Here is a 25386-nt window from a genome sequence, read left to right as displayed (position 1 = left end):
ATGGAATTGTTTCGCGTAATTCCGCCCAAAAACCCTTTGGCTATTGGACAGGAGGGTAATCAAAACCTTTGCTTGGCATGTATGATACTGTAATAAGAATACGTGGCACTAGCTTACTTGTAACATAAGTTGAACTGTGAACTTATAAAATTCAGCTGAATTTAGTCACGTACTTACCCGACTCTCGACTCTTGCCTTGTAAACAACGTAGCAACCGGTATCATTTCAAAAGCATAGATGTGTCATCATGTAACAGAAATGGATCGTTTATGTGATGTATTCCACTACATTCTCGTTAAGCAACTTCTAAAACGACTGCCATTCTCGACACACGCGTACCATTGTGGCTGTAGCTGCTGGTTTCCTCTCTAAGCCATAACTAAGTCTAAGCTGTCACATCAAGTTGGAACACGCTGTGCTTGTTAAAAATTAAAAAAAACATCGAAGGGAGAAAAAGAGAAGGCTGAAGGCGTGAACGAAGCCAGTAAATCTAAGATGTAAAATTACGACCTTGATGGCAAAGTAAAAATTTGAATGACATTGCGCTTGATTCAAGGACCTTTGCCGGCGTGGGAAAGTTCAATCTCGAGCCTAGGGGCATCTTGGCGTTTGTCAGCGGTATGACCTCAGGGAGAATGGGTTACCATAAGCGCCCAGCCTCAAATAAGCGCCCAGCCTCAAATAAGCGCCCAGCCTCAAATAAGCGCCCAGCCTCAAATAAGCGCCCAGCCTCAAAAAAGCGCCCAGCCTCAAATAAGCGCCCAGCCTCAAATAAGCGCCCAGCCTCAAATAAGCGCCCAGCCTCAAATAAGCGCCCAACCTGAAAGCCCAAAAATTAAGGTTACCTCCTACCTTCGCGGATGTCCTTCGGGAGAAAATTCGTACGCGCGCTAGTTGGAAGAAAACCCTAACAAACTAGACATCAAAACAAAGGTTAATAAATGCAATTTACGATAGAAATATAATTTCGGCGATTTTTTCACTTAGGAAGTGTCAGGAGCCGGAAAGGCGTGAAACGACCGAGTGTTTTTCTATTGAATTTATCAGGTATCGGATCCCGCGGCACGAGAAAAATGGCTGCCTAGTCTCATTCACAAGGTATCAATCAACAAAAATGTGTCAGGCTTTTCCAATATTCTGATTGGTTGTCTGGATATTCGCATCTAAAGTTAGAGTAGCGAAAAATATGCGAAGCATTTTGCGTAAATGGACACCACGTAAAAAATATTTAAAAGATCAAAATTTCCTGACACACTTTTGTTCGTCATCATCCCGGGAATGTTTTGGCGAAATTTCACGAAAATTGGTCAAATCTACATACCTTATAAATTCGTTCAAAGTGGATGTATTCCTCTCAAAATCAAATACGAGATTTTAGCTCCCAAAGGTTTGTAAACAACTTGCGCCACACCAGGAGATTATCTCGCCTCCCGAAACCGCAAACCAATGAGAAAGACGAGACCCGCCGTCAATGACAATGGATCAAGATTGTCCCGGGAAAAGTATCGTGTAGCAGTCTTTTTTTTTTTTTCTCGCCCTGTCATAGTTAATCGAGGGGACTGGTTAGGAAGGCCGGCGAACTTCAAAGGGGTAGGTTATTGTTCAACTTTTTGGTGCGTGACGTCACGACTACCGTGCATCACAATACAATGCAGCGTTGTTCGAAAATGGTTGATAGAGAAATGTTTTGACTTTAAATTATTTTTATTACTGTTTGCTTGACTGAAAATGCATAGATTTTAACTCAAAAACATGCCTGGAGATAACTGTTCCGTAGTTGGCTGTGGAACTTGCCGTAAAACCAAGGGAATTGGAATATGGAAGCTTCCAGCACCTCGGAACGAAGCATATCGCAAATGGCGCGAAGATTGGCTCCATGAGCTCAAGAAATACAGAGTTACGGACAGTAACTTCCAACGACAGATCGAAAATGACAAAGTATTTACTTGTGAAAAGCATTTTCATGAAAATGACATCGAAATAAGTAAGTGTGTGTGTATAATTCCAGCGATTTAGCGGTGTGCTTATTAGTAAACGGCCTGCCAAAACATGCGAAATCTACTATGTAACTCAGTTGAATTTTTGATAAAAACGTTAACATATATCTTAAACTTTATCTCTCAGCCGTATCAGAGAAAATGACAAAGAAAAGGCCGAAGTTTGGAGCACTTCCATTGCTGAGCATGCCACAGAAGAGCTTTCAAAAACAACCACCAACTCCCAGGCCTTTGAGATCAATTGTAAAGGAAGACTTCGAAGTTTCTGATATTTTGACCGAAAAGAGACATTGTTATAAAAGCTTCCATGAATTCTGTAAAAGAGCCCAGTCATTGAAGATTATACAAGAGTGGTGTACTCAGGCCAAAGAAGACAGAATGGTGTTCAGAAAGTCAAATGAGTCCTCTGTTTGCTTACCACAACTGGAGTTGGTGGTCGATGACAGTCTTGGGTTCACCATTTTAGTTTATGGTTGGTTACTACCAGATGACCACATACTTTATACGAAGTATTATAGATCAATGAGAAATGTTACCTTGAATGAATTGGTCAGAAAACTAACAGAGTCCTTCATTATTTGTCCTGGGATTGAACAACCAGAACTGAACTCAAATATTATTCACCATGTTATCCCAATGTCAGTGGATCCTTTGAACTGTAGTGATAATGAACCTGAAAACTTTTCCTTCAAGGAATACTGGCGTTCGCGTAAATGCCAGCTCCTTGTTGAGGGCATAGAACTTTGTTTATCATGTGAGGAACAATCATATAATATTCATCGATCGTCACAAGCAAAGCAGCGACGAATGTCAGAACCTGCACATCTCTATGCACCAGTTTCTAAGACTGCCCCAGATAGAATTAAACTTACACTGAGAGGGCAACGGCTTAAATGTGCAGATCTTGAGCGCCAGCTGAATGAAATGAAATCAGAAATTGCCAAATCCAGTATTGAGGTTGATCACAATTTGAGCAATGATGTTACAACCATACTCAGTGAAGCTCAAGAGGTGACACCGTTCATGAAATTGTTCTCGCGGCAGCAAAAGAAATTGCTCCAAAGTAGTCCAAGTGGTGTCAAATACCATCCAATGGTTATTCGCTATGCCTTGTCGCTGGCTGCAAAATCTCCCTCCTGCTACGAAGAGATCCGACAGAGCAAAATCCTTGTACTACCAAGCCAAAGGACACTCAGAGATTATCGGAATTACATCAGGCCAACGAGAGGATTCCAAGAAAGTGTATTGGAGGAACTAAATTTATTAGCCAATTCCTACTTTGACACACAGAGATATGTTGTGTTGCTATTTGATGAGATGAAAGTCCAGTCAAATTTAGTATTTGACAAACACACTGGTGAGCTTATTGGTTATGTTGACCTTGGAGAGCCAGATATCAACTATGCAACTCTTGAAAAGCAAGATGACATTGCAACGCATGCCTTAGTTTTCCTCGTAAGAGGTGTTTGTACTGAGCTTAAATTTGCACTGGCATATTTTGCTACGACAGGTGTAACTTCAGCTCAACTCATGTCACTTTTCTGGGAAGGTGTGTGCATCCTGGAAACTTCCTGCAATCTCTGGGTTATAGCAGCCACAGCAGACGGAGCATCTCCTAACAGAAAATTCTATCACCTACATAAAGGGCTTGATGATGCACCTGGGAAAGATGTATGCTACAGAACCATAAATCTGTATGCTCGACACCGTTACATCTACTTTTTCTCGGATGCCCCCCATTTGGTTAAAACCACTCGCAATTGTCTGCATCATTCAGGCTCTGGAAGATGTACAAGGTATGGGATAACATCAACTTTATTTTACATATTACATTTTTGTCATCATAAGAAAAGAAAAAATATTGCTTAAATTTATATTATACATAGTACAGGAAAATACATAAAAATATAAATGTAGACTTTTCATAGTGCATCTAGCTATTAACCACCTAGTCTTTACTATTATTTTATTATATAAAATAGCTTGACTTCTTATTACTCATATCACAAGACACTTTGGTTTACAATGTTAATGTTATTGATTTCAGATACATGTGGAATAATGGTCTTTTCATCCTGTGGCAACACATCACTCAACTTTTTTACCAAGATGTCGAAAGTGGTCTAAAGCTGTTACCAAAGATAACATATGATCATATCTATGTCACCTCCTTCTCGGCCATGCGCGTGAACCTTGCAGCCCAAGTGTTGAGTGCCTCAGTCGCAGCCGTCCTCAGATCCTTCAGCCCCCCAGACACAGCAGGAACAGCCCAGTTATGTGAGATGGTGGACTCTTTCTTTGATTGTCTTAATGTACGTAGTACCTCTGAGCATCATAGGAAGAGGAAACCATTTCTTGCTCCATACACCTCTGTTGAAGATAGAAGGTTCCAATGGCTGGAAAGTACATTTTTGGGATACTTCAGGGATTGGTTGCAGAGCACAAAGGACAGGCCAGGAGAGTTTACCAAGAATGACCGAAGTAAGATGTTTCTCTCTTGGCAAACATACGAGGGGCTACAAATTACTGTATACTCAGTAATAGAAGCAACAAGGTTTGTTGATCACTTTGTAATCAGTTTCTATCTACTATGAATTATTCTCTTATACAGTAATCATCACAACAAATGTCACTACTGTATGTTTGCTTTATGTCATTGATAAATGATGTAAATAATGTAAACCAGGCTTAACTGGATCTCTCACTATAGATAATATTAGTTTTGTAGTGTTTGTTGTTTTTATATTGAATAATATACAAAAACATAAAAACAACAGTAAAATTATAGAAATGTGCTAAGAGACTTTCAGTTTGGCCTATTTGTAGAAACCAACGTTATTGTTATTATAAAAAGCACTTGAGTGGTTTAAGAAATATAAAGGAAAAATCCAGCTTGACTAGTTTTCCTGTGTATTTTAAGAATAGGGGTATGTCAAACTGATGTTATGCTTTGTGACCCTTTGTTTTCTTTTCAAAGGTTTCTCCTGGGTGAAGGAATGGAGTATGTTTTGACAGAACGCTTTTGTCAAGACACTCTGGAGGAGTACTTTGGTAATCAACGCAAATTGGGAAGAAGAAGCGACAACCCAGACATGAGAATCTTTGGCTACAATGATAATGCAATAAGAATACAAAGGTCTATTTCGTCCCAAAGTGGAAATACCCGTGGAAGGAAGGACAGGGGCAAAGCCTGGGTAAATGTAACAGATGATCCTGTTCCTAGAAAGAAGTCAAAGAATTGACATCAACATTTTTAATTTATTACTAGAAAATACTGCTATATAACTTTGCAGTGGTACATCCAAAAATGTATTGAAATACTTGTAAAACATTCTTTGCAATGTGATGTCAATTCCATTGTTTTTCTTTTGTATTTAATCAACTGCAACATTGTCTTGTAAATGACTTGAATATTGATTCACAGATGTTTGCAAACCACTTTATATATATGTATATATATATAATATTGTACATAACTTGTTGTCCTCTAGATAGGGCTCACTTCTAAGTTAGAATTTTAGTGTTCTATAGATGCTAAAGTAAACCAGAACATTGACATTAATAAATACATTGATTGCTTCAAAGGTGGTTGCAAACCACCTCATACATTTTAAGTATACATAATTTGTTGACATCTAGATGACTGACTTCTGCTAACATAAACCAGAACATTGACCCTATAAATAAAATTGCCATTTGATGCATTTTATGCTGTCTTTGATTCTAGGGTTCTCTATCATCCTTTCCTCCACTTGCCCTTTTAATTTCCTTTCTCAGGGACTTAGCTTTCACTTGCTTCTGTTTGATCTTGTGCTTCTGAATTACATCTCTTGCAAATGAAAATGAGCGTACACGTAAATATAAGGTGATAATACTGTGCAGCATATCTTTACTAATTCTGCTATCAATCTCCAGTGAGGATTCAGATACAATTTCATTGAAGAAAGCAACTACATCTGTATCTTTGCAACATTTCTCAATTACAGCTTCAATGTTGATAGATCTTTTGTCAGTTTTACAATTGTTTCTAAAATGATGTTCTGCCCTCAAAAATATTTTCTGGGCTTTTTTCGTTGGATTCCACAGCCCTCCACGGCTTAAGGAAGAGATAAGTTTCTGTGATTCAGTGATAGTCTTTGATTCTTCTTTGCATGCATTTAATAAAGATGTAGCCTGTTGACTTTCTGTTGATTTCCAATTCTTAGATGCTCTGTGTTTATTGTGCAGGTTTTGCAAGACATAGCCTCCTAGATATTGTAGACCAGCAATCTCTTTTTCCTTTAAAGCTTTTTCAACTTCGTTATCATTTACAGGAGAAAGAGATTCTTTGCAGTAGGCCAGGAGTCGATCAGCAAGTTTAGTTGATAACAATGTTGCTGAATTACTGGACAGACTCGGGAAGTATTTTGTAGCATGTAATGATATGGTCGCGTAATACTTGGAGTAAAACTTGTCAGCGTTTCCATTCTTCGTAAAGCCATCAAAAATAGTCCGTATCTCTTCAAACTCTTTCGATCCTTCGCAAATGTTAAACTGGAATGATGATATTTCATCTCGCATTGCTTTTGTAAACACTTTTCTTTTGCTTATTGTCGTTTTCACGTTGTTCACCAGATCGTTCAAAACGTCGCTTGTAAATGCTATTCTTTGCCTTGATTCTTCCTCTTGTACATTTTGTTCGGGATCTTGGTTGTTATCTTTGTGTTTAATAGTCGTGTGTCTGCTTAGACCTCGTTTACTTTTACAAACTTTTTGACATATACTACAAGCTACGTCTTGCCTTTGGACCTAGAATGTAAGAAACATTTAGTTGATCAAACTTGATAAAATCGCCCACAGTTTGAGATCAGTTTATACCAATATTGCTACTATAACTCTTCTTAAAGCTTTAAAGATTCTAAAAGAATCCGAAAGAAATCTAATTTTTCTTCTGGAGCTCTGGAAACAGATACACAATACCGAACACTGATCGATCTCAAGCCAACTACACTGAGCCTTTTCTAGCAACAAACCGCGAATAAAATGACTAAATAGGACTAACTTTTAGCTTTTAACACGCACCTCCTGTACAGCTTCATGAAACTGTTCTTCCAAATTCTCATCTTCTTCTAAAACTGCCATAATAGCATCGAAATCTTCTTCGAATATAAAGTCTTCGATGCCAGACGCCATGTTTGTTTACTGTGACAACGATAGCGATGCACGGTACTCGTGACGTATCATGACGTAACGGTGCAATTCAACCTAAAATCGTAAACAATAAGCCGGTCCTTTGAAGTTCGCCGGCCTTCCTAACCAGTCCCCTCGATTAACTATGGCCCTGTTGATCGTTTTGTAATGGACAAAGTCGGCGAAGAGAAAACCCTCGGCAGAAAGGGTAAATCTGTCGCATTCTTCTTTTTCTCCATCGGTTTCGTCAGATTCCAACGAAGAATCTTGTTTACAACCTTCTGTGGTGTTGACTTTAATTTTTCCGCTCTTTGCCCCAAGGATAATTGAATGCTGTCGATCTTCAGTGGATGCCAAGCTTGTCGACGGCTCCTGGCCAAACCAAGAACCTTTGTCGCTTTGTTTTGTTTTGTTTTTTCTTTTTTTTGACAAAATGCTGCCATCTCTCTTTTCTTTGGACCTTTTTCTCTTTTTCTTTACCCAAGGACTCTTCTCTAATTTTGAGTTTTGTGTTATATCCACGAGAAAAGACTTTCTACGAGCAGATTACTTCCACGTATGAAATTTGTCAAGGGCGCGATGTAATATTCCTCCTAATATTCGAATATTCCCCGGGGGGTTCGCCCATTTACGAGATTATGACACCTTCCTGATTTATTAACTTTTATTCGAAAATACTTTTTTTTTAAATAAGTCGGACGCTTTTTGAAATGTTTAATTTTTTTTCTTTTGCAAACACTAGTTAAAAAGTGTAACTTCAATCTAGTCCCAAAACAAATTAGCCTCTGAAGGTAGGAAGTAACCTTAAATAAGCGCGCTTAATAATGATAAATAATAATAGTAATAACAATAATAATAATGGTCTCTATTGATTCAAAACAGAAAAATACAGTCCTAATGTTACAAGCAATTTGAGTTAAAAGAGTTAAAAGGTTAATAATTCCACAAAATTAAATTTACCACTTGATTACAGTTAAAAATTGTCATATAGGTTATGTCTAAAAATTAAACGACCAACGAATGTATTTTTAAAACGTTTACTTTTGATGCTTGTTCTGGTGCCAGACGTAGTCCGTAAGTTGTAGCTGCAGGCCTTTACAAGCGGAATAAAAAGCGACAGGGGTGATTGGCGGCCTTAGAAACCTTTTTAAAAATACTGCTGCTTCTGTAAAATTGATCGTAAATTGTGATTTCTTGTAATAAAATTCCGTTTCCAACGATCGAAAAAAACATTGTAGTGGGGTGAGGTCGGAGTCTGATGCTCCATATGGGCATATGTGAAATCGGGGAAGTACTAAGGAATCGAAAAGAAAGTCTATTTGTACCTGCTTATACTCCTCTTTACGTAGACATCTAAGGACATAGAGGCATTTAAAGTGCACCTACACCCAAAAAATTTTTTTCGCTTAACGAAGTAAGCTTATTTTTTTGAGTATTTCTGCGAAAAAATTTTTTTATTTGCTCAAATCTTCAATTTTCTATGCCCAGTCAAAATACGGAAAATCGGCCGCCATCTTGCCCCACGACCGAGTTTAAAGAGGAATGGCTCTAGTGGGTAATGTGACGTCAAATCGAGAACACGAAAGTCTGCATTTCACACATTTTCACTTGTTTGGGAAGGTTGTAGTAGATAATTGTCCGAAAATATGCCGACTAAGTGTGTTGTAGAAGGATGTAGCAACGTGCGAAATTTGCAAGAGGGTATCGCGCTTCATACATTCTTCATACAACACACCTAGTCGGCATATTTCGGACAATATCGACGACAATCTTCCCAAACAAGTGAAAATGTGTGAGATGCAGACTTTCGTGTTCTCGATTTGACGTCACATTACCCGCTAGAGCCATTCTTCTTTAAACTCGGTCGTGGGGCAAGATGGCGGCCGATTTTCCGTATTTTGACTGGGCATAGAAAATTAAAGATTTGAGCAAATTAAAAAATGTTTGCACAGAAATACTCCAAAAAATAAGCTTATTTCGTTAAGCGAAAAAAAAATTTTGGGTTTAGGTGCACTTTAACATGTGTATTGAACCTACAGTCACTCTGAAAGGTGACACCTAGAATGCTCACATAAGTACAACTAGGGATCCCTAACACAGGAGGGTACAATTCATGATTGCCTTTCAAGGACTGTAAGCTCCTTACATTTGCTGGGGTTAAATAACATTCCATTTTTTCTATCCACTCTAAGAAATGTTTGACCAATGTCTCAGACATGTCTTTAACTTTGTAAACAGGAGCAATGATATTTCAGTGAAACAGCAGCATACTAGAATAACACTGGCAGGGTATCTAAATAGATCTCTAGATCATTTATAAAAATATGGAATAGTTAGTGTCCGCTTACGCTACCTTGAGTAGTACCTTGATTCAATAATTTCCAATCAGAAGAAATATTATTGTAGCAAATTCTTTGGTTTCTACCTTTCAAAACACACGGGTATAGTTTAATTATATATGGATTTAATTGGAGATTTCTCAACTTTCTTGTGAGCAAGAACCAGAATACGGCAATTGAATTTTTTTTATTGGTTGATTGAAAAGGTGATGGACTCAACACAGAAAGTGTGTTTTTCTGAAGGGATCGATCGATGTTTTAACAGTTTTTTTTTTTTTTTTGTCTTAATCAAATTTTTCCATTGTAAACTCCCAAACTGCCACTCGATGCGTGGAAAACATCCAACCAAAGCCACTGCACAAAGCAATGACGGGAAGATGTTTTTCATGTAACGATGGATTGCTGTTGTTCCTGCCAAAGACGTACAAGTAGATATAAGTCATTTCATTAACTTGTTTGGAATAAAAAGTAGAAAAGAAGAGATTGTAGAGCCGGTGCAAGCGAGCGGATATGTAAATGTAGAAAAGTAAGATGTCAGAATAGCATGAAATAACAAATTCAAAAAAAGAAAGTCTGTGATCATGATCAGCATCAAAGGAGAAATCGAGATGTTTTTCTTGATATGTAAAGAAAATCGCGAAAAATGGTTGTATGTTTGAAAACACAGAAATGAGGTGCGTCGCCATTCAAAGCCTTTCTCAGGCCACACTTTCAGCATCTGCTTACACTTAAAAGTAAACCGTTCTGAAAATCCATCACACCCACGTCTAGGGTAATCCGAGAAGAAACTTCAGATGTTAATACAGAGGGTTTCCTTTCATATTTATATATGAATCTTAAGCTGGCCTGTACTTCTGTGATGCACTTCACCCAAATATTAGTAAGATGTCATGGCCTCCGAAACCTACCGAGCTATGTGATAGTGCAGTCAAACTTTCAGAAGAACTAGATGCGTTTCTATACTCTAAACTGGCAACACACAAACATCTCGGCGGAATATTCTGATCGCGTGCGGCGCCTTGTTACCTCTTTTGGCCAGGACATTATTTAAGGAGTTACGGCAGGAGTACAAAAACCACCCAAGCAAATACTGTTACCGTATGCCGAACAATGTTCAACTTATCCAGATGCCACACCGATTGGGGCATGAGATCGGTCCTTTGCCTGAAACTATCAAGCCATATATCAAAGCAACACTCCCGTGGGGTATTATAAATAGATTGGAGGAGACCCTTTCTGGTGCAGGAACCGAAAAGCCAGTGGCTAGGATGGATTTAACATTTCTGTCCTTAATGAGGTTCAACTATCTCACTGGCTGTCAACAGGTATCTCCCGAGTATCGATGTGCCTGCTAATGACATGGCTACCGTTCACAAGGTTCTAGTGCAGTCTCTCAAGGTAAAGAACACGCTCAACTTAAAGAGCATCGGCTTCGTCATTGACTTAACACTGTATGCAAAGGCAAGCGAGGGACAATGGAAACAAAGCGCAAAATTGAAAGATATGGTTATGAAAATGGAAGTATTCCACACAGCATGCACCATGTTGTCCAACACTGGCAAACGCTTCCAGGATGCTGGCTTGCGGGAACTGTGTGTAGAGTGTGATGTGATAGCAGAAGGTTCTATTGCAGAAGTTCTAAAGGGACTTACTCGTGTATGAAGCCCGATACTGATAAATCCCTTGATTCCACTATTCCTGGTAAGTGGAAAAATTTTCTTTACAGAATTTTAAAAAATTAAAAATGAAAAGATGAAGCTGTAAACCTATTTGTTTCTGTACTTCTAAACATAGCAAACTTTACATAAAGTAACAAGAAATCACCTTTATAAAGTTATGTTTTTATAGACTCATGCATAATACAAATTTAACTGCCAACTGCAAGAAGAAAAAAAATCAAGGCCTTTCCCTTTAACTTTAAAGATGACAAGGACATGGGAGGGCAAAGACATGACATTGAAGAGAGGAAAACTTTAAGTGAGGGTAAGATTTAACAAACAAAATTCATTAAGTTTCATGGCTGAAGAATTTCTCCAGTTTTCTAATTTGCTCAAAGCATTCCAAAATGGGAAATTCAGGCCAATCCCGCATGACCAAAAACCTATAAACAACTGACGACAACAATTTCTTCTTACTATCCTCACAGAACCAGAAAGGAAGAAAAAGAAGACCCGAAAGAGAAGAAAGAAGAAAAATAATGAATCTCAGCAAGAAGGAAACGAAAAACCTAGTTAAAGTGTAGATGAAGTTATTAATAAGTGCAAAAATTATCATGCAATGTCTTCTATATTGAAATAGCCTTAACTTTTCTTTCAATACCTGTCAAAAAGTTATCTTTGCAAATGTGATGAGAATAAATGATATAAAGTTTTCCAATATGTATTAGTCGACTGTAATCGGGCCAGATGGTATTATTTGACAACATTTTCCAGAGGCAAAGAGGTCAACGAGCTATAATTATATGCAACTGATAACAAAAGTTTTTGTTTCAGTCATTATGGTCATTATGCACTTATCAGCGGCCGTCCCAGGGGGGGAGAGGGTGACCCCGGGGAACCCCTGGGCATTTGCAAAGGAATTTCCTAAGCCCCCTAACCAACAATAACATTGTTCAATATAAAGCTACCAATGCCCTTCCCCTGGGGACAAAGAAGTATGCTCTACTAACTCAAACAATGTAATGCTCCAAAAGAATGTTATTTGCCACAAACTAAAACTTACTTCAGCTTGTGTTTACTATACAGGGCTATACAGGGCTCAAAGTTAAAAACATCCTATGTGGCTTTTTGCCGGCGACTAACTGGAAAAAGTAGTAGTAGTAGTAGTAGTTTTTTTACATCTGTAGGTATCAATGGTAATAGCCAGTCACCATGGTAAGGATCTTTTATTCTCAAGATGGCGGCAATGGTAAAAATCCAGTGGGTGTTTTCCCATGTGTCTCGTCTCGGAGGTGCAAATGCACTTCAATGCAAAATTGGCGACGAAAGTCTATTCCCCCGTATGACCCCAGGGTCGACCCCCAGGATGGCAGCTGCTAGGTACATAATTATTAATCTCGTTATCTGTTTCTTAAAAATTCACAAACAATCACTAAATCAAAGCTCTCTTTCTTAAAAATATCCTTACCGAAGCAATCTCATCTTTGTAATAATCTAGAAAATTTTCCTAAACATAAACATGTCAGAGCATTTTTTCATAGCGAATTAGATTTGTCATTTTGATTTGCGTTTATTTTGATGAGATCCCTGAGATAAAAGATAGTTTACGACGAAAAAATTCATTTTAAGAAAGAAATGATCACATACTTTTAGATCATGTATTCTATGAATACAGTTTTCATAAATTACTCGGGCTTTCCGAAGGAAACGCCCGAAATAAATTCGGCTTTTTTTTTTTTTCAATTTCAACCTTTGGCATCTGTAAGAACCTACTGCTATATAGTAATATATTTTTTTGATTATTGTCTAGTACCATAACAACATTCATTACACTCTAGCAGGCAAAAATAAAAACAAGTAGACTTATCCATGATTGGAAATGACAAAATTGCGTAACGACAGCACAAATGGCAATAGGGCAGTCTCCTAAAGATAACTCCAGATGTGCGATAGAGAAAGCCCAAGTTCAAACAGCTATGCGTCTGCTTGAAGGGAAAAAAAGTCTAAAACAGCAAAATATGATGAAATATTCCTTGCATAATGAATATGAAGTTTCTGCATTTAATTTTTATTTATCAAAATGTACATCTTTCATGGTTTTAATTTCTGGTTTCCCTCTTGTTGTGGAAAAATGAAGTAACCTTAGTAATGGGATAGGATCCGATTCAAGCTTTGAACTTAATTCGACACAAATATCCAGTGCTACTTTATCTGCTGAAATTTATGCCAGAAGCTCTATAAAAATATCGGTTTAGGCCTTCCCTGCACTTTGTAATCCCAAGAAAAAGAAAATAGAGATTACCTTAACAAATTGCAGCAAAATCCCAGCTTATCTTGAACCTAAAACTTTACCCTGGAAAAAAAACTATACTTCTGCGCATGCGCCAAGAGCAAAGTTTGGCACACGAGCCTTCTTTCGCAAAACGACTCTCGTTTTGTCAAACGAGTCTCGTTTCTAAAAACGAGTCTCGTTTCTACAAACGAGTCTCGTTTCTACAAACGAGTCTCGTTTCTACAAACGAGTCTCGTTTCTACAAACGAGTCTCGTTTCTATAAACGAGTCTCGTTTCTATTCACAAACAAACGAGTCTCGCTTTAAATCGTTTATCGAGTGACTTATAAATCGTGACGATTTAAAATCGACTCGTTGCCCAGAAACTGTGAGTGATCCCAAAATGTGATCCGTTCAAACCAACCTCGGATCAACGAGCTCGAAATGCGGCCAATTCTATTCGAGCTCGATCCAACTATATCGTGCTCGATCAAAAAGACGAGCTCCACAAACTCAATCTGTTCTAATCGAGCTCGGTTTCTTATCGAGCTCGGGTTGCCTCGATTTCTATCGTCCTCGGGGATCACATTTGGTATCTGGGCAACCGAGCTCTGACCGCATTTCGAGCTCGTTGATCCGAGGTTGGTTTGAACTGGTACTCGAATCGCTATTCGAGTACGGTGAACATACACCGAGCTCGGTTGCCCAGATACCAAATGTGATCCGTTTAATCTTCTTTCAGCAAATGAGAGGTAATCTGGTAACAAGACTTGGGAGGGAGCATGGGACGAGCGAGAGTGGCCATGTTTCTGGCAAACTTGTCGAATTTAGTTCGTGAATTCGGGACTTTTCAGAAGTACGTTTTCCGTCGAATTTGAAAGAAAAAACATAAGAGAAGCAAAATTTAATGTTGCTAAGGAGATGAAGGAAATGACACTAAGGTGAGCATTGGCTCTTTCTTGTACATTGTTTTACGGGAGGGTGTTGTGACCCGCTGGTTCATAATTTACAGTAACGTTTTGTTCAGTTTCAAACTTAAGTTCAAAACTGGAGTGTACATTTCTCGTTTATTTTAAATCTCAGTACTTTAGCAAGTGTTTCCCTCCATTTTTCCAACCCCAAGTTTACCACACCAAAAGGTATACAAGATAGCATGCAACAATACAAACATTCCATTTTTATTACATAAGCTCAATACACTTTCGTGTCTCTATTTTAATTGGTCATTTGCAACTATGAAAAGGAACACAACTCTTATGAAACATTAAAATGTTTTGGAGAATATGGCAAGAAAAATTCCGAAAAGATATATCTGCATTGAGTTGAGATTGATTGAGAAATCATGTTCTTTAAAACCTAAGTAAAGTTAGATAATGCAGTTCAGAAAAAGAGTTTATTAGAACTGTATCAAGCTAATTTTTAAGTATAATTTATATGGTGAACAGTAACACTCAATTATAAGTTATATTACTTTGATAAATAAGCCATGAAGGTGGTAAGATCAAAATATTTTCTTAAAACAATTAAACAAACAAACTAGTAAACTAACAAACAAGCTTTTCCAGCAAGGATGACAAATGGTATTGTTTAGCAGATTGTACTGTAACTAATTAATTTCAGTGTTTTCATATTTTTAGTGATGAATGCATAGCAGAGGCAGGTTTTAAAAATTATTCTAGCTTTTGTTAATTTGGCCTCTCAATCATGGTTTGCACTCGAACCAAAACAAAACAGCCCCATTCATGTGTAGCTGCCTGCAGAGATCCACAATGGTGGAAATGGGCTAAAACAAAGAAATTTTTTTCATCTCTTGCAAACAAATAGGAAGATGATATTTAGAAAAATTTCATTTGAAAAACAGCATTGAAAATGCTATGTGCTAATGTAACCTTTTTCTTCTAAGACTGATTGAGAAATCATGTTCTTTAAAATTATAATTGTGGTAGATAAAGCAATTTAGAAAGAAGACTTTATATACAGAGTGACCTAAAGATTAGAACTGTATCAGGCTAGCCTTTAGGCATCAATGGTGAACATTCATGTCCAGTTGTAATTTCTATTTAATAAATAAGCCGTTAATGTAATTAGTTCACAGGAAATAGCTTTCTGTCATTGACAGATCTTAAAATGTTTAATTTAGTTATGTGTTATTAAATCTACCAATCTAATCAACTGTAAAAGCTATTATGCAACTGTAACCATTCAATTTTAACAAAATAATCAATGCTTGTTGATCTAACCTTAGTTTATAAACAGCCTGACTTGACCCTCTATAGACTGCAAAAACCATATTCTCAATTTGGGGTCATGACAAAAAAGCACAAGCAAGACATTTATGACTATTAAGTAAGAGATAAATAAAATTGCTGGTTAATTAAAAGCACAAGCAAGACATTTATGACTGCTAAGTAAGAGATAAATAAAAATGCTGGTTAATTTTTTTTGTTTGTTTTTGTACTGACTGAACTTAACATTTTAAGACCTGTTAACGTAATTAGTACAAGTTGAGGTAGTAAATAATAAACTTAACATCAAGCTTCCATTTCCATCGAGTAGACTCTCCACGTTCAGTATCCTCCTACCCCACATTTCTCCTTCTTTCACGGACACCATGTCTGAATCCAGCACCTGCTCCTTGTCACTTCCTTGGGCCATTTCAATTCTTTAAAAAGAAAATTCAATATATTTACGTATCATAACATTGTTCCACTTAACTATCATTATGATAGTGTATTTTTATGCCAGATTTGGGTATTGTCTCTCAGCTTAAACAGGGGAAATACATGGGCTGGTTTCAGCTTTGAATGTACCAGTTAGCAAGTTCTAGTATAGTGATGCATGAATAGGTATGATGAAGTGTTTGGTTTTTTTTTTTCATGCACTTCTCTAGTTTCCTGTTTGAAGATCTATGTTATTTAGTCTACTTTTCTTTTTGTATCATTTTTTACCTTTGTAATACTTTTAAGTTTTATTTAGTAACATACATACAGCAAATTTAGCATTTTACATCATTTCTTCTCAAGCCCCATTTGTTAGTTTATTTTTTTAAACCTGTAATCAGTTTCTCTTTTGCCATATGTGAACTAATTCTCATAACCTTTTACTCCTGATTGAGTACTGGATTTGTGAGGAAAATAGTGTTAGTCACTCTTGGGACATGAAAGAAGGCAAAGGTACCATTGTCCTTTAAATACACTGATAAACACTTTACACAAAATAATTGACGTTCTTACTGAACTTCTGCACTAACTGGATGGGATACTAAGAGAAGCTGCAGGAACAATTTTTGTTGTCTGAAGTACAGTCCTGTCCATCTGTAGCCTTCATCTATAACTGGCACACTTGTTAAGGGATTGTCTCCATCAGCAGTTGAAGGTTGTTGTGTACTGCTCTCTGTAAAATTTGGAATTCTCCAATAAAAGGAGACAACCTTCTCCACTTTGGGCTATATAGGTTTTGTGTCGCATTTCTAAAACAGAAATTGATTTTTATGGCTATTATGAAATGTACCAAAAAAGGTTTTCTAGGTAAGATTTTGAAGGTAAATGCAACTGTTGCTCTCCTTTTCCCCACATACTTGGAACAGGTTTATTAATTTTTAGGTTGGTAAAAAGGCAGCTTACCTTATAGTATATTACTCCACGCAGTCGTTTGATTTCTCCTGATTGGAGGGAAAATGTGTGGTGGTCGATTCCTTCAAATGGACGTTCATGTCCTTCTTTTTTACAATTTTTTTGCACCCAGGTACTTGACACATTAAAGCTTTCTCTGGGCATTGGTGAAGATGTAGGTTGATGTTCCTTCTAAAATTCAAAGAGGTATGTGATAGTTCAAGATCTTCCGTTTTTACAGGTGTTATATATTCTAACAGTTGATTTGATAAAAAATAAAGTGGAAAAGAAAAAGTGGGGAAAGCGTGACACTCTTAAGGTGGTTCTGTAGATAAATTGACTTTGATGTAAACTTTGGGGAGATCTAGAGCAGGGCCTTAGCTAGCATGAGGCAAGACGAGGCAATTGCCTCGTCTTAATTTTGGCCTTTTTAATTTTTTTCTTTAAGATTGACTTTTCTGAAGAAAAATGCCACGGAAAATCCTTAAAAGAGCAATTCTAAACCTCTAGATTTCAAAGTTTTTTGTGGGGCATACCCCCAGACCCCTCTAGCAGCTCGCGCCGTCGGCGCTCGAAACTTGCCTCGTCTTGTCCTGAAATCTGGCTACAGCCCTGTAGAGGGGATGGTTGGGGGGGGGATGGGGGACTTTAAGTCATTTGGGAGTATCACTTGGCCCTTCCCCTAGATCCCCATTGAATGATAAGCATTATATCTGTTTCTCAAATCGTTCCTTGATCGTGAAATGTAATTCTTCTCTTTCAGTTATATTTAAGGAATGCAGCTGAGTCACAACGTTCCGTAATGTGTGACACCAGACACAAATTAGGACTGCCCGTGATCTTCAATTTGAATAAAGAGAATACAGGAACACTGCTATTCATGTTAAAAATTTCCGAAAAATACATCACTTAAAACTATTGCCCAACACTAAAACATCGCAATGCTCAATTATCCGAATCAGTGCAACATACCGTGGTAATGACGCTCCACATCTCAAGGGGCAGAGAACTGCAGAATCTCTGCACAAAGATCTACGGTGGAATTGTAGTTTTTCCCTCGTTAAGCGCAGTGGGCATCCTGAACATGCGATCCTTTCTTTAGGGCAAGCATGTGCTGTCATTTCTTCCCGTGCCGGTACGTGCTGGCATCCTTCGTTGGGGCACCTCTCTCGTACTTTTGGGCAATGTTTTAGGTGATCGTTGGCATCGCTATAGTTTCCCTTCCACTGGCAGCCTTGGCTGTTACATTTAACAGGCAAATCTCGGGTGGCCTTGTCCATCGTCACATTGATCTTCAGCTCTTCTTTTCGAAACTTTGCCCGACACTGGGGACATACCGGTGTGACTTTCGATTCCGCCCAAGTTTCCATGCAATTTTGGCAGCCAGAGTGCCCACAGGCAAGGGTAACGGGCCTGAACACGATGTTATAACTGAAAAGGAAAATGACAATATAGTCGCACTGGAAATGCGACGGCGATATGAAAGCCGGCAATGATATTCAACTCACCAAATACAGCATTCCAAATCCACTTTTCGCGGAAAAGTTAATTCGTTGGACTTTGAAACCACTTCGGCCTTTTGATGAGACATTTTTATGGAATAAGGATCTTCGATAACTGTCTTTAACAGTAAAGTCTCCTTGTTAGTGTAAGCTGCTCAAATAGCCTCTAATTACGAGAGTGTGATGTTATTTTTAAAGTCAACATTTCCGTTGCGCTGTCAATAAATTAATTTTCTTTGTTTAGGTTCCGGTATTGACGGTAGTGGGTACGCTTATTATTGAATTCTTCAGTCAGGTCGTGAATTTAATGGAATGCTTTGTCCAGTTGGCTCAGCCCTTAATATTTATGTCCTTTTATAAAGGGGTTCCCTAGTATCTTACCTTAACCAACTCCATCATCGATGTCTGTCCTTTGTAATAATGACATTTTCACGGAGGGGATGCCACGCTGAAGGCTCGAAAGAGTTTCATTCGCGAGCGCGCTTTATCTGGTTTTCAAGTGACGTCATCAAAATTAGAAAATGAGGAATTACCCTTTTGATGAGGCATTTTACAAAGTGTGGGATCTTCGGTCAGGGCCTGAAGCGGTAAAGTTTCCTTGTTAGTATAAGCTGCTCAAATAACCTAAGATTACAAGCAGAGTATTCTAAGATTTTCGAAGGTCATTTTTACCTTTGTGCGGTTAATAAATTCATTTCCTTTGTTCAAGTTCTGGTATTGGCAGTAATTGGTACATTTATCGTCAAATAATTCAGCAAGGTCTTGAATTTAATGTATTACTTTGTTTAGTCGGTTTACCCTCTTTTTTTATTGAGGTCGTCACGTAAAGGGGTTTCCCAGTTTACTGCCAAGTCCCTTAGGACCTTTCTGAGAACCACAGTGATGTGATGAGATTTTCTCCATAAAAGGTTATTGGTTATTATTAACCCGCTCCATTATCAATGCCTTTCCTTTGTAATAATGACGTTCTCACGAAGGGGATGCTACGCTGAAGGCTAGAAAGAGTTTCAGTCGCGGGCGCGCTTTTTCTGGTTTTGAAGATTAATCTTTTTAAATTTTTCTGTTTGAAAGGGTGTTTCGTCTTTTGAGAAAGTAAGATTGAATTTCAAAGGTTTGGCGCGACGCGACATTAAAATGGCGGCCAATAATGATGTCACGTAGGTTAAAAATGTGACATTCGCTTAGGCATTATTTACACGGGGGAAGGGAGGGTACATGTTCCCTTGATCCCTTAATCATTTTGGATTTCATTACTTTTTCCCCATTAACAAAACCCCTTGTTCCCAAAAATGTTTTTAGCTCATGTTCCCTTGATCCCGAAAATTTTTGTATTGTTCCCTTTATCCCCAAAAATGTTTATCGTTGTTCCCTATATTTGTTTTATATTTTAGAGGCTCGGAAAGTTAAAAAAAATTATTATTGAAAGTAGATCAATTTTCGCTTGTTCCCAAGAATCTACTCAAGAGTTACCTTGTTCCGTGAAAGTAATTTGATAAATGTTCCAGTTCCCTTGTTCCTAAAACCCCTGGGAGGGGCTCCTTAATGTTCGGACCGGACGGAAAAATATTTGGCTCACGGTCACGAGACACGGACCTTGCTGCACTCGGTCCAAGCGTCATTACCTCGAAGCAAATAGTTTCCTATCCGGCCCTCCCACTCAGTAAGTACATAGTACTGATTTAGTTTTCGATTCTGGAGGCACGGCTTGTTTGTAGTAGTAGTAGTAGTAGTAGCAGCAGCAGCAGCAGCAGCAGCAGCAGCAGCAGGAGCAGCAGCAGCAGCAGCAGCAGTAGTAGTAGTAGTAGTAGTAGTAGTAGTAGTAGTAGTAGTAGTAGTAGTAGTAGTAATAGCAGTAGCAGTAGCAGTAGCAGGATTCGTAATAAACCCATGATGATAAATCAGATACAATGAATATATGAAGTTCATATATTTTGAACTGCGGTTGTAGATACGTATGATGCATGATCCTCGCAGTAGAGCGCTCTATTTATGCAATAGCGAAAATCAGACCTGAAAAAAAGTCACGCCTGTAAGGGATTCGAACCACTGACCTCTGCGAGACTAGTGTCGCGCTCTACCAATTGAGCTAACAAGCCAACTGGGAGCAGGCCGTTAAGTTGATTCGTAACAAACCCGTGATGATAAATCATATGATGAATATATGAAGTTCATATATTTTGAACTGCGGTTGTAGATACGTATGATGCACGATCCTCGCAGTAGAGAGCGCTATTTATGCAATAGCGAAAATCAGACCTGAAAAAAATCATGCCTTTACGGGATTCGAACCACTGACCTCTGCGATACTAGTGCAGCGCTCTATCAATTGAGCTAAAAAGCCAACTGGGATAGGACCGTTAAGTAAATATATGAAGTTCATATATTTTGAATAAATTTTAGGCGACCGGTATCGTGAAAAAATGTTCTTGTGCCAGCCTTTGCGCGCATAGCATCTGGTAGCGCGTTCCATGTCTTAGCAGCAAAATAACGAAATGACTTAAGACCATGCTTGGTACTGTTAATCTTAGGTAAGGAAAGCTTGTTATTGCCTCTTAAATTGTAATCATTCCTCCTTTCTTTAACTAAGTCAGCAATAGGTCTGGGAGCCTTATTTTGAAAGCAGTTATCGACCGTTAGCAACATGTCTTGAGTCCTCCGACGACTCTTCAGTGTCGTATGCAAGGCGATACAATCGAGCAATTCTTCATATGAAATAACCTTATCTTTATATATATATCTAAGCGCACGTTGATTTACCCTTTCCATTTTCGTTGTATTCCTTTCCCCACAGTGGTGCCATATCTGGCTACAATAATCAAAGTGAGGTAAAATAAATGCGCGATAAAGTGCTGCCTTGGTTTTAAGAGGCAGGATATTTTTGAGCCTATTTAAAGCATTAACCTGACCCGCCACCTTTCGACAGATTGATGCAACATGAGCATCAAATTTCAGCTTGTCATCCGATGTTACACCCAATAATTTTATCTCACTGGAAATAGGTATTGGCCTCCCTGCGCATTCTAACTGGAAATCCCAATCAGTGTTTCATCAGTTAATCAGCTAACACCAAATCAGCTAACACCACACCCTGATATTTGTATGGATTTGCTACCATCCCATTCTATCGAAGTATATAGATCAATTTCCATAGCGCATTTCCATGTAAATGCTCTAATGCGCTTTACAACACTGTGCGGGGGACTTTTCCAGACTGCCGGCGGCAGTTTACAATTAATAAAGGAGAAATTTTTACAGATGCCCCCTCCCCCCCTTCCCAGTAAACAGGCCAGACCACATCACAGTAATCTCGTGATGTGGGCTCTTTAACGTCCCTTGCCGAAATTAACTAATTGATAGGTGCAGGAGACGGGACCTCCGGCTTTACGTCCTATCCGAGAAGACGAAGCAATGTGAGTGAAGCGTCTTGCTTAAGGACACAACGTCAAGCCCCAGCCAGGACTTGAACCCGGGCCATCTGACCTAGAGTCCAGCGCACTGACCACTGGACTACTCACGCCTCACGAAACCATTGTGTTGTACTGGCTAAGTCTCGGTTTAAGGCTTCCTCCAATGCTCGGGGATCATGGTTTGATAAATAGAGTTTAGTGTCGTCTGCATAACTAAGAAGTCTACAATTCTCAACCGCGAATATGAGGTCATTCATGAAGATGTTAAACAATAGCGGTCCTAGTAATGACCCTTGTGGTACTCCGGTATGCACACCCATCCACGTGGAGAAAGTATTCCCCAGTAACCCGTTGATATCGGGAAGATAAATAACTCCGTAAGAGTGAAACGGAATTTTTTTCAAGTCCACAAAAATTAAGTTTGTCAAGGAGCAGATCGTGGAGTAGGCAATCAAACGCCTTGCTAAGGTCGATCGTTACCGTTCCAATAATGTTGTGCTTGTCAAGTTCAGATCTCCAGTCCTCTGTTAGGGCTAAAAGAGCCGTGGGACAACTGTGAAATTTGTGATAAGCAAACAAATAGTCATGAAAGATTGATTCAAAATGCTCAGTCAACTGCATGTTGCGCCCTATAGTTTCCTCAGTGAAAGCTTCTTTTTTTTTTACAACTTATTTTCTACATGGTCCTACAAGCTTGCAGCTTTAAACCTCACCATGTTTAAATATTGTATATGCATTGTATTGTAACTTATCTGGGGGAAAATGAAACGCAAGACACCTCGTCGAGAGAAAAATATCGTGATACTAACAAACATAGTTTTTTCAATAATACCGGCACCTGATACCCAGAGTTCTGGCGGGTGTCCTGTCCTGAATCATCGAAGTAAATTTATTCTGGTGTCTGTAAGCTAGAGACATCTGAGCTCGCAAAGAAAGCCTCCGACTTACAATCTTACCGCGCGTTACCACTCACGTTGCATGCAAACTTATTGGAACTAAAGAAAGTGTTCACTCAAGAAACTTTGGAACACCGGCATGGCCGCCGTTGTACTATTTTGGAACACCAATAAGCGATTGGGTTGGGGAGAGTTCATCATCCTTCTTAGTTACTACTGTGTTTAGCGATCAATACTAAAAGGCTTCTTGTTGTTGTATTCATAGCACTTCTGGCGTGGGAACGGGCAGCTGATGAAACGCCCGCGGCAGACACAGAGGAGACATCTTGTTATCATCAACGGGTTTTTAGACTTGAAAAGCAATTTTACAAACTCAGTGGAACCAGGGGGAACATAAAGGCTGCAAAAGGTTCGGGATAACAGCAAACTAAACTGCAGAGACGTTGAGCAACCAAGGGTTCCATTAAATGGTTTACACGTGAGAAACAAGTTCATAAACTTTGATCTTTAATCTTTTTCTCTTAAAATGATCCTTTCTTCAAATATATCTGTGCAAATTTTATTCATTTTTGTTATCTTGGCTAACTCTGAGCATACGCCTCTATGGGCAAAACTCATTAAATGCGCTTCAGGAGCAATCCATAGCTCTGCGCTAATTTGAAAAACTTGTTGTTTTTAAGAATAGTGTGCCTTAAAACCAATTACAGCAATGGCATAGCTTTTTAGGCAGACAATATATTGTCATCAGGCACTAAAAACTGTATTTCATACCTTTTAAAATAGTCAGCTAAGCTTATTCACCGTTACATTCAGGCAAGGAGCAGAGTCATCCAACCTTGAAAGAATTTCAACTTTTGGTTATACACGCTTATTTAAGGAAGTATATTTTCGTTCATCAGCTTTAACCGAGAGTCTATGACCTAGATCACGGTCTCTTGGCTTGAGCTTAATCACCAATTTAATTTTTGAGAACTATGGTATAACTACTGTGATTTGCATGGAAGACTTCACTGTGATTCGAGATGGCATTTTCCTGAATATCCTTTGTATTCAAGACTTACTCGTGCACGGTCAGAAAAACCTTTTGCTCGCATTACCATTCGAAACCGCACTCACCACGACACGAACAAAATATATATCCCTTCCCATTAGACCCCACCTGCCCTACACCATACCGAGGAGTTCTGTAAGTCACAACCCCCGTAATTTTCTGATTTAGCAAGCAAAGGAGGCTGTTAGTTTTGGGCGGCCGTTTCATTCAGGAAGCTTTCGCATGCGGGTGATTAAAAACAGTCGTTTCTAACAAAGCGAACACGTAACACGTGAAATTAAAAGTTCCATTTATATGTGTTACTAACCACTCACATCAGAACAAAGCAGCTTGTACGGTATGGACATAACTTGAAAGGAACTATAAATTTTGGTACTGTAGGGGGACAGTTATGGACATATTGTATAGCAGTGTAACTAATTACATGGAATCATTTGACTCTGCTGTCAGACAGCTTAAATAAATTTTCGAAATAAAATCACAAAAAACTTTACGTCGTTCAGTCTCGCAGTCGTCAGCATTCGCTTGAGATCAGAGAGTTTCTAACCTCTAAATCTGGAAGGCCTTATTTCAAAAACAAAGGAAAAAAAACTAAAAGCAAGAAATTTCCAGTCCCTTTGGGGAACAGTTATTTTCGGGGAAGCCGTTTCCTTTAGAATTCCGCGTTATCTTCATATCCAGCTCGTTTTTGGAGTTCCTCCTACGGCCATCCATCGAGGAGCGGCGCTTTGGATATGACCTTATGTAAACGTACAAGGAGGCTACATTTGCTTTTTTAGATTTTATTAAACATGGAATAGTCGTAAGTATAACATTTAACAGTTACTGGATTAATGAATATCATGATTTAATTGAGCGACAATGAAAAGCAAATTTATTAGTTAGGGAAGAAATGAACAAACGCAGTCTTTTGTAATACTATTTACATTTGTCTTTTCCATTGGTCAAAGGAAAGATGCGAAAACGTAATAAAATCAAATTTAACATGGGAATCTCGCTCGAATTATAAACATGTTATGATATGTCGCCAACATTATTTTTGGTCCACCTACACTCAAATTCTGCATGAACTCTTCATGCGAAAATCTAGACCGGCTGAAAGGTTAGTGTTTCTTGACAGGAACGGAATCGAGCGAAGTTTTAATCAAGTGTAGATTAAAGTGTATCCTTTACCCGAAATGACTACACCTGACCCGGGGTTTTCATGCTTTGAGAAAACTTCTGTTTCCAATATATTTGCTCCCACTTCTTTTATACCTTCCCTTTGAATTCCATCTCTGAAACTTAAAAACGTACGAAGTACTCACCCAATGATCAAGGTTCTTGCAAAGACACCACTACCCGCCATCGTCCTCCTCAATCAGTGTTTGACTCGTTCCCAGTCTTTCTCGTTATTACTCTAACTGCGCTCGACAAAAATTCGAGCTCCATTAGTTATCGAGCTCGATTAGTTATCGAGCTCGATAAGTTATCGAGCTCGATAA

The 25386-nt window shown here is 38.5% G+C and overlaps 3 protein-coding genes, 2 long non-coding RNA genes and 1 pseudogene across 12 annotated transcripts in view; 3 read left to right on the top strand and 3 right to left on the bottom strand.

Annotated features, from left to right (window-relative positions):
• The window catches only part of LOC148739582 (uncharacterized), a 14901-nt gene extending 6359 nt beyond the window's left edge, over window positions 1-8542 (bottom strand). For 4 of the 7 annotated variants that reach the window (XR_015996556.1, XR_015996555.1, XR_015996558.1 and 1 more), the window contains exon 1: window positions 178-831. Coding sequence is in view for 4 of the 7 variants with exons in the window: in XM_088748514.1 (XP_088604640.1) it covers window positions 178-224 (47 nt within the window). In the remaining 3 variants the exon portion in view is untranslated. Of the gene's footprint in view, window positions 1-177; window positions 832-852; window positions 1536-8491 lie in introns of those variants that run through there. The other 3 variants (XM_088748516.1, XM_088748517.1, XM_088748515.1) reach the window with 3 other exon arrangements.
• Window positions 1534-5701, top strand: LOC148739584 (uncharacterized). Its single transcript, XM_088748512.1, has 4 exons — window positions 1534-1984; window positions 2125-3793; window positions 4045-4551; window positions 4975-5701. Exons 1-4 carry the CDS (start codon window positions 1753-1755, stop codon window positions 5237-5239), a joined length of 2673 nt encoding a protein of 890 aa, XP_088604638.1. The 5' UTR covers window positions 1534-1752; the 3' UTR covers window positions 5240-5701.
• LOC148739583 (uncharacterized) lies at window positions 5355-7310 on the bottom strand. The gene is made up of 2 exons (XM_088748513.1): window positions 7059-7310; window positions 5355-6785 (listed from the first exon to the last, which is right to left on the bottom strand). Exons 1-2 carry the CDS (start codon window positions 7167-7169, stop codon window positions 5721-5723), a joined length of 1176 nt encoding a protein of 391 aa, XP_088604639.1. The 5' UTR covers window positions 7170-7310; the 3' UTR covers window positions 5355-5720.
• Window positions 8543-10741: 2199 nt separating the features above from the next.
• On the top strand, window positions 10742-11876 carry LOC148739581 (uncharacterized). Its single transcript, XR_015996073.1, has 2 exons — window positions 10742-11206; window positions 11429-11876. It is a non-coding gene; the product is annotated as an uncharacterized LOC148739581 (long non-coding RNA).
• A 2318-nt stretch (window positions 11877-14194) lies between these two features.
• On the top strand, window positions 14195-19256 carry LOC148739579 (uncharacterized). Its single transcript, XR_015996072.1, has 3 exons — window positions 14195-14376; window positions 17180-17253; window positions 17810-19256. It is a non-coding gene; the product is annotated as an uncharacterized LOC148739579 (long non-coding RNA).
• Window positions 14600-18643, bottom strand: LOC148739580 (TNF receptor-associated factor 5-like; annotated as a pseudogene). The gene is made up of 5 exons (XR_015996070.1): window positions 18555-18643; window positions 18019-18477; window positions 17059-17238; window positions 16669-16904; window positions 14600-16097 (listed from the first exon to the last, which is right to left on the bottom strand). The product of XR_015996070.1 is annotated as a TNF receptor-associated factor 5-like (transcript).
• Window positions 19257-25386: the final 6130 nt, after the last annotated feature.

Source organism: Stylophora pistillata, chromosome 2 (assembly GCF_964205215.1).
Source record: "Stylophora pistillata chromosome 2, jaStyPist1.2, whole genome shotgun sequence".
Taxonomy (NCBI): Eukaryota; Metazoa; Cnidaria; class Anthozoa; order Scleractinia; family Pocilloporidae; genus Stylophora; species Stylophora pistillata.
Note: the sequence above shows the minus strand (reverse complement) of the source record. Positions and strands in the feature narration are given on the sequence as shown.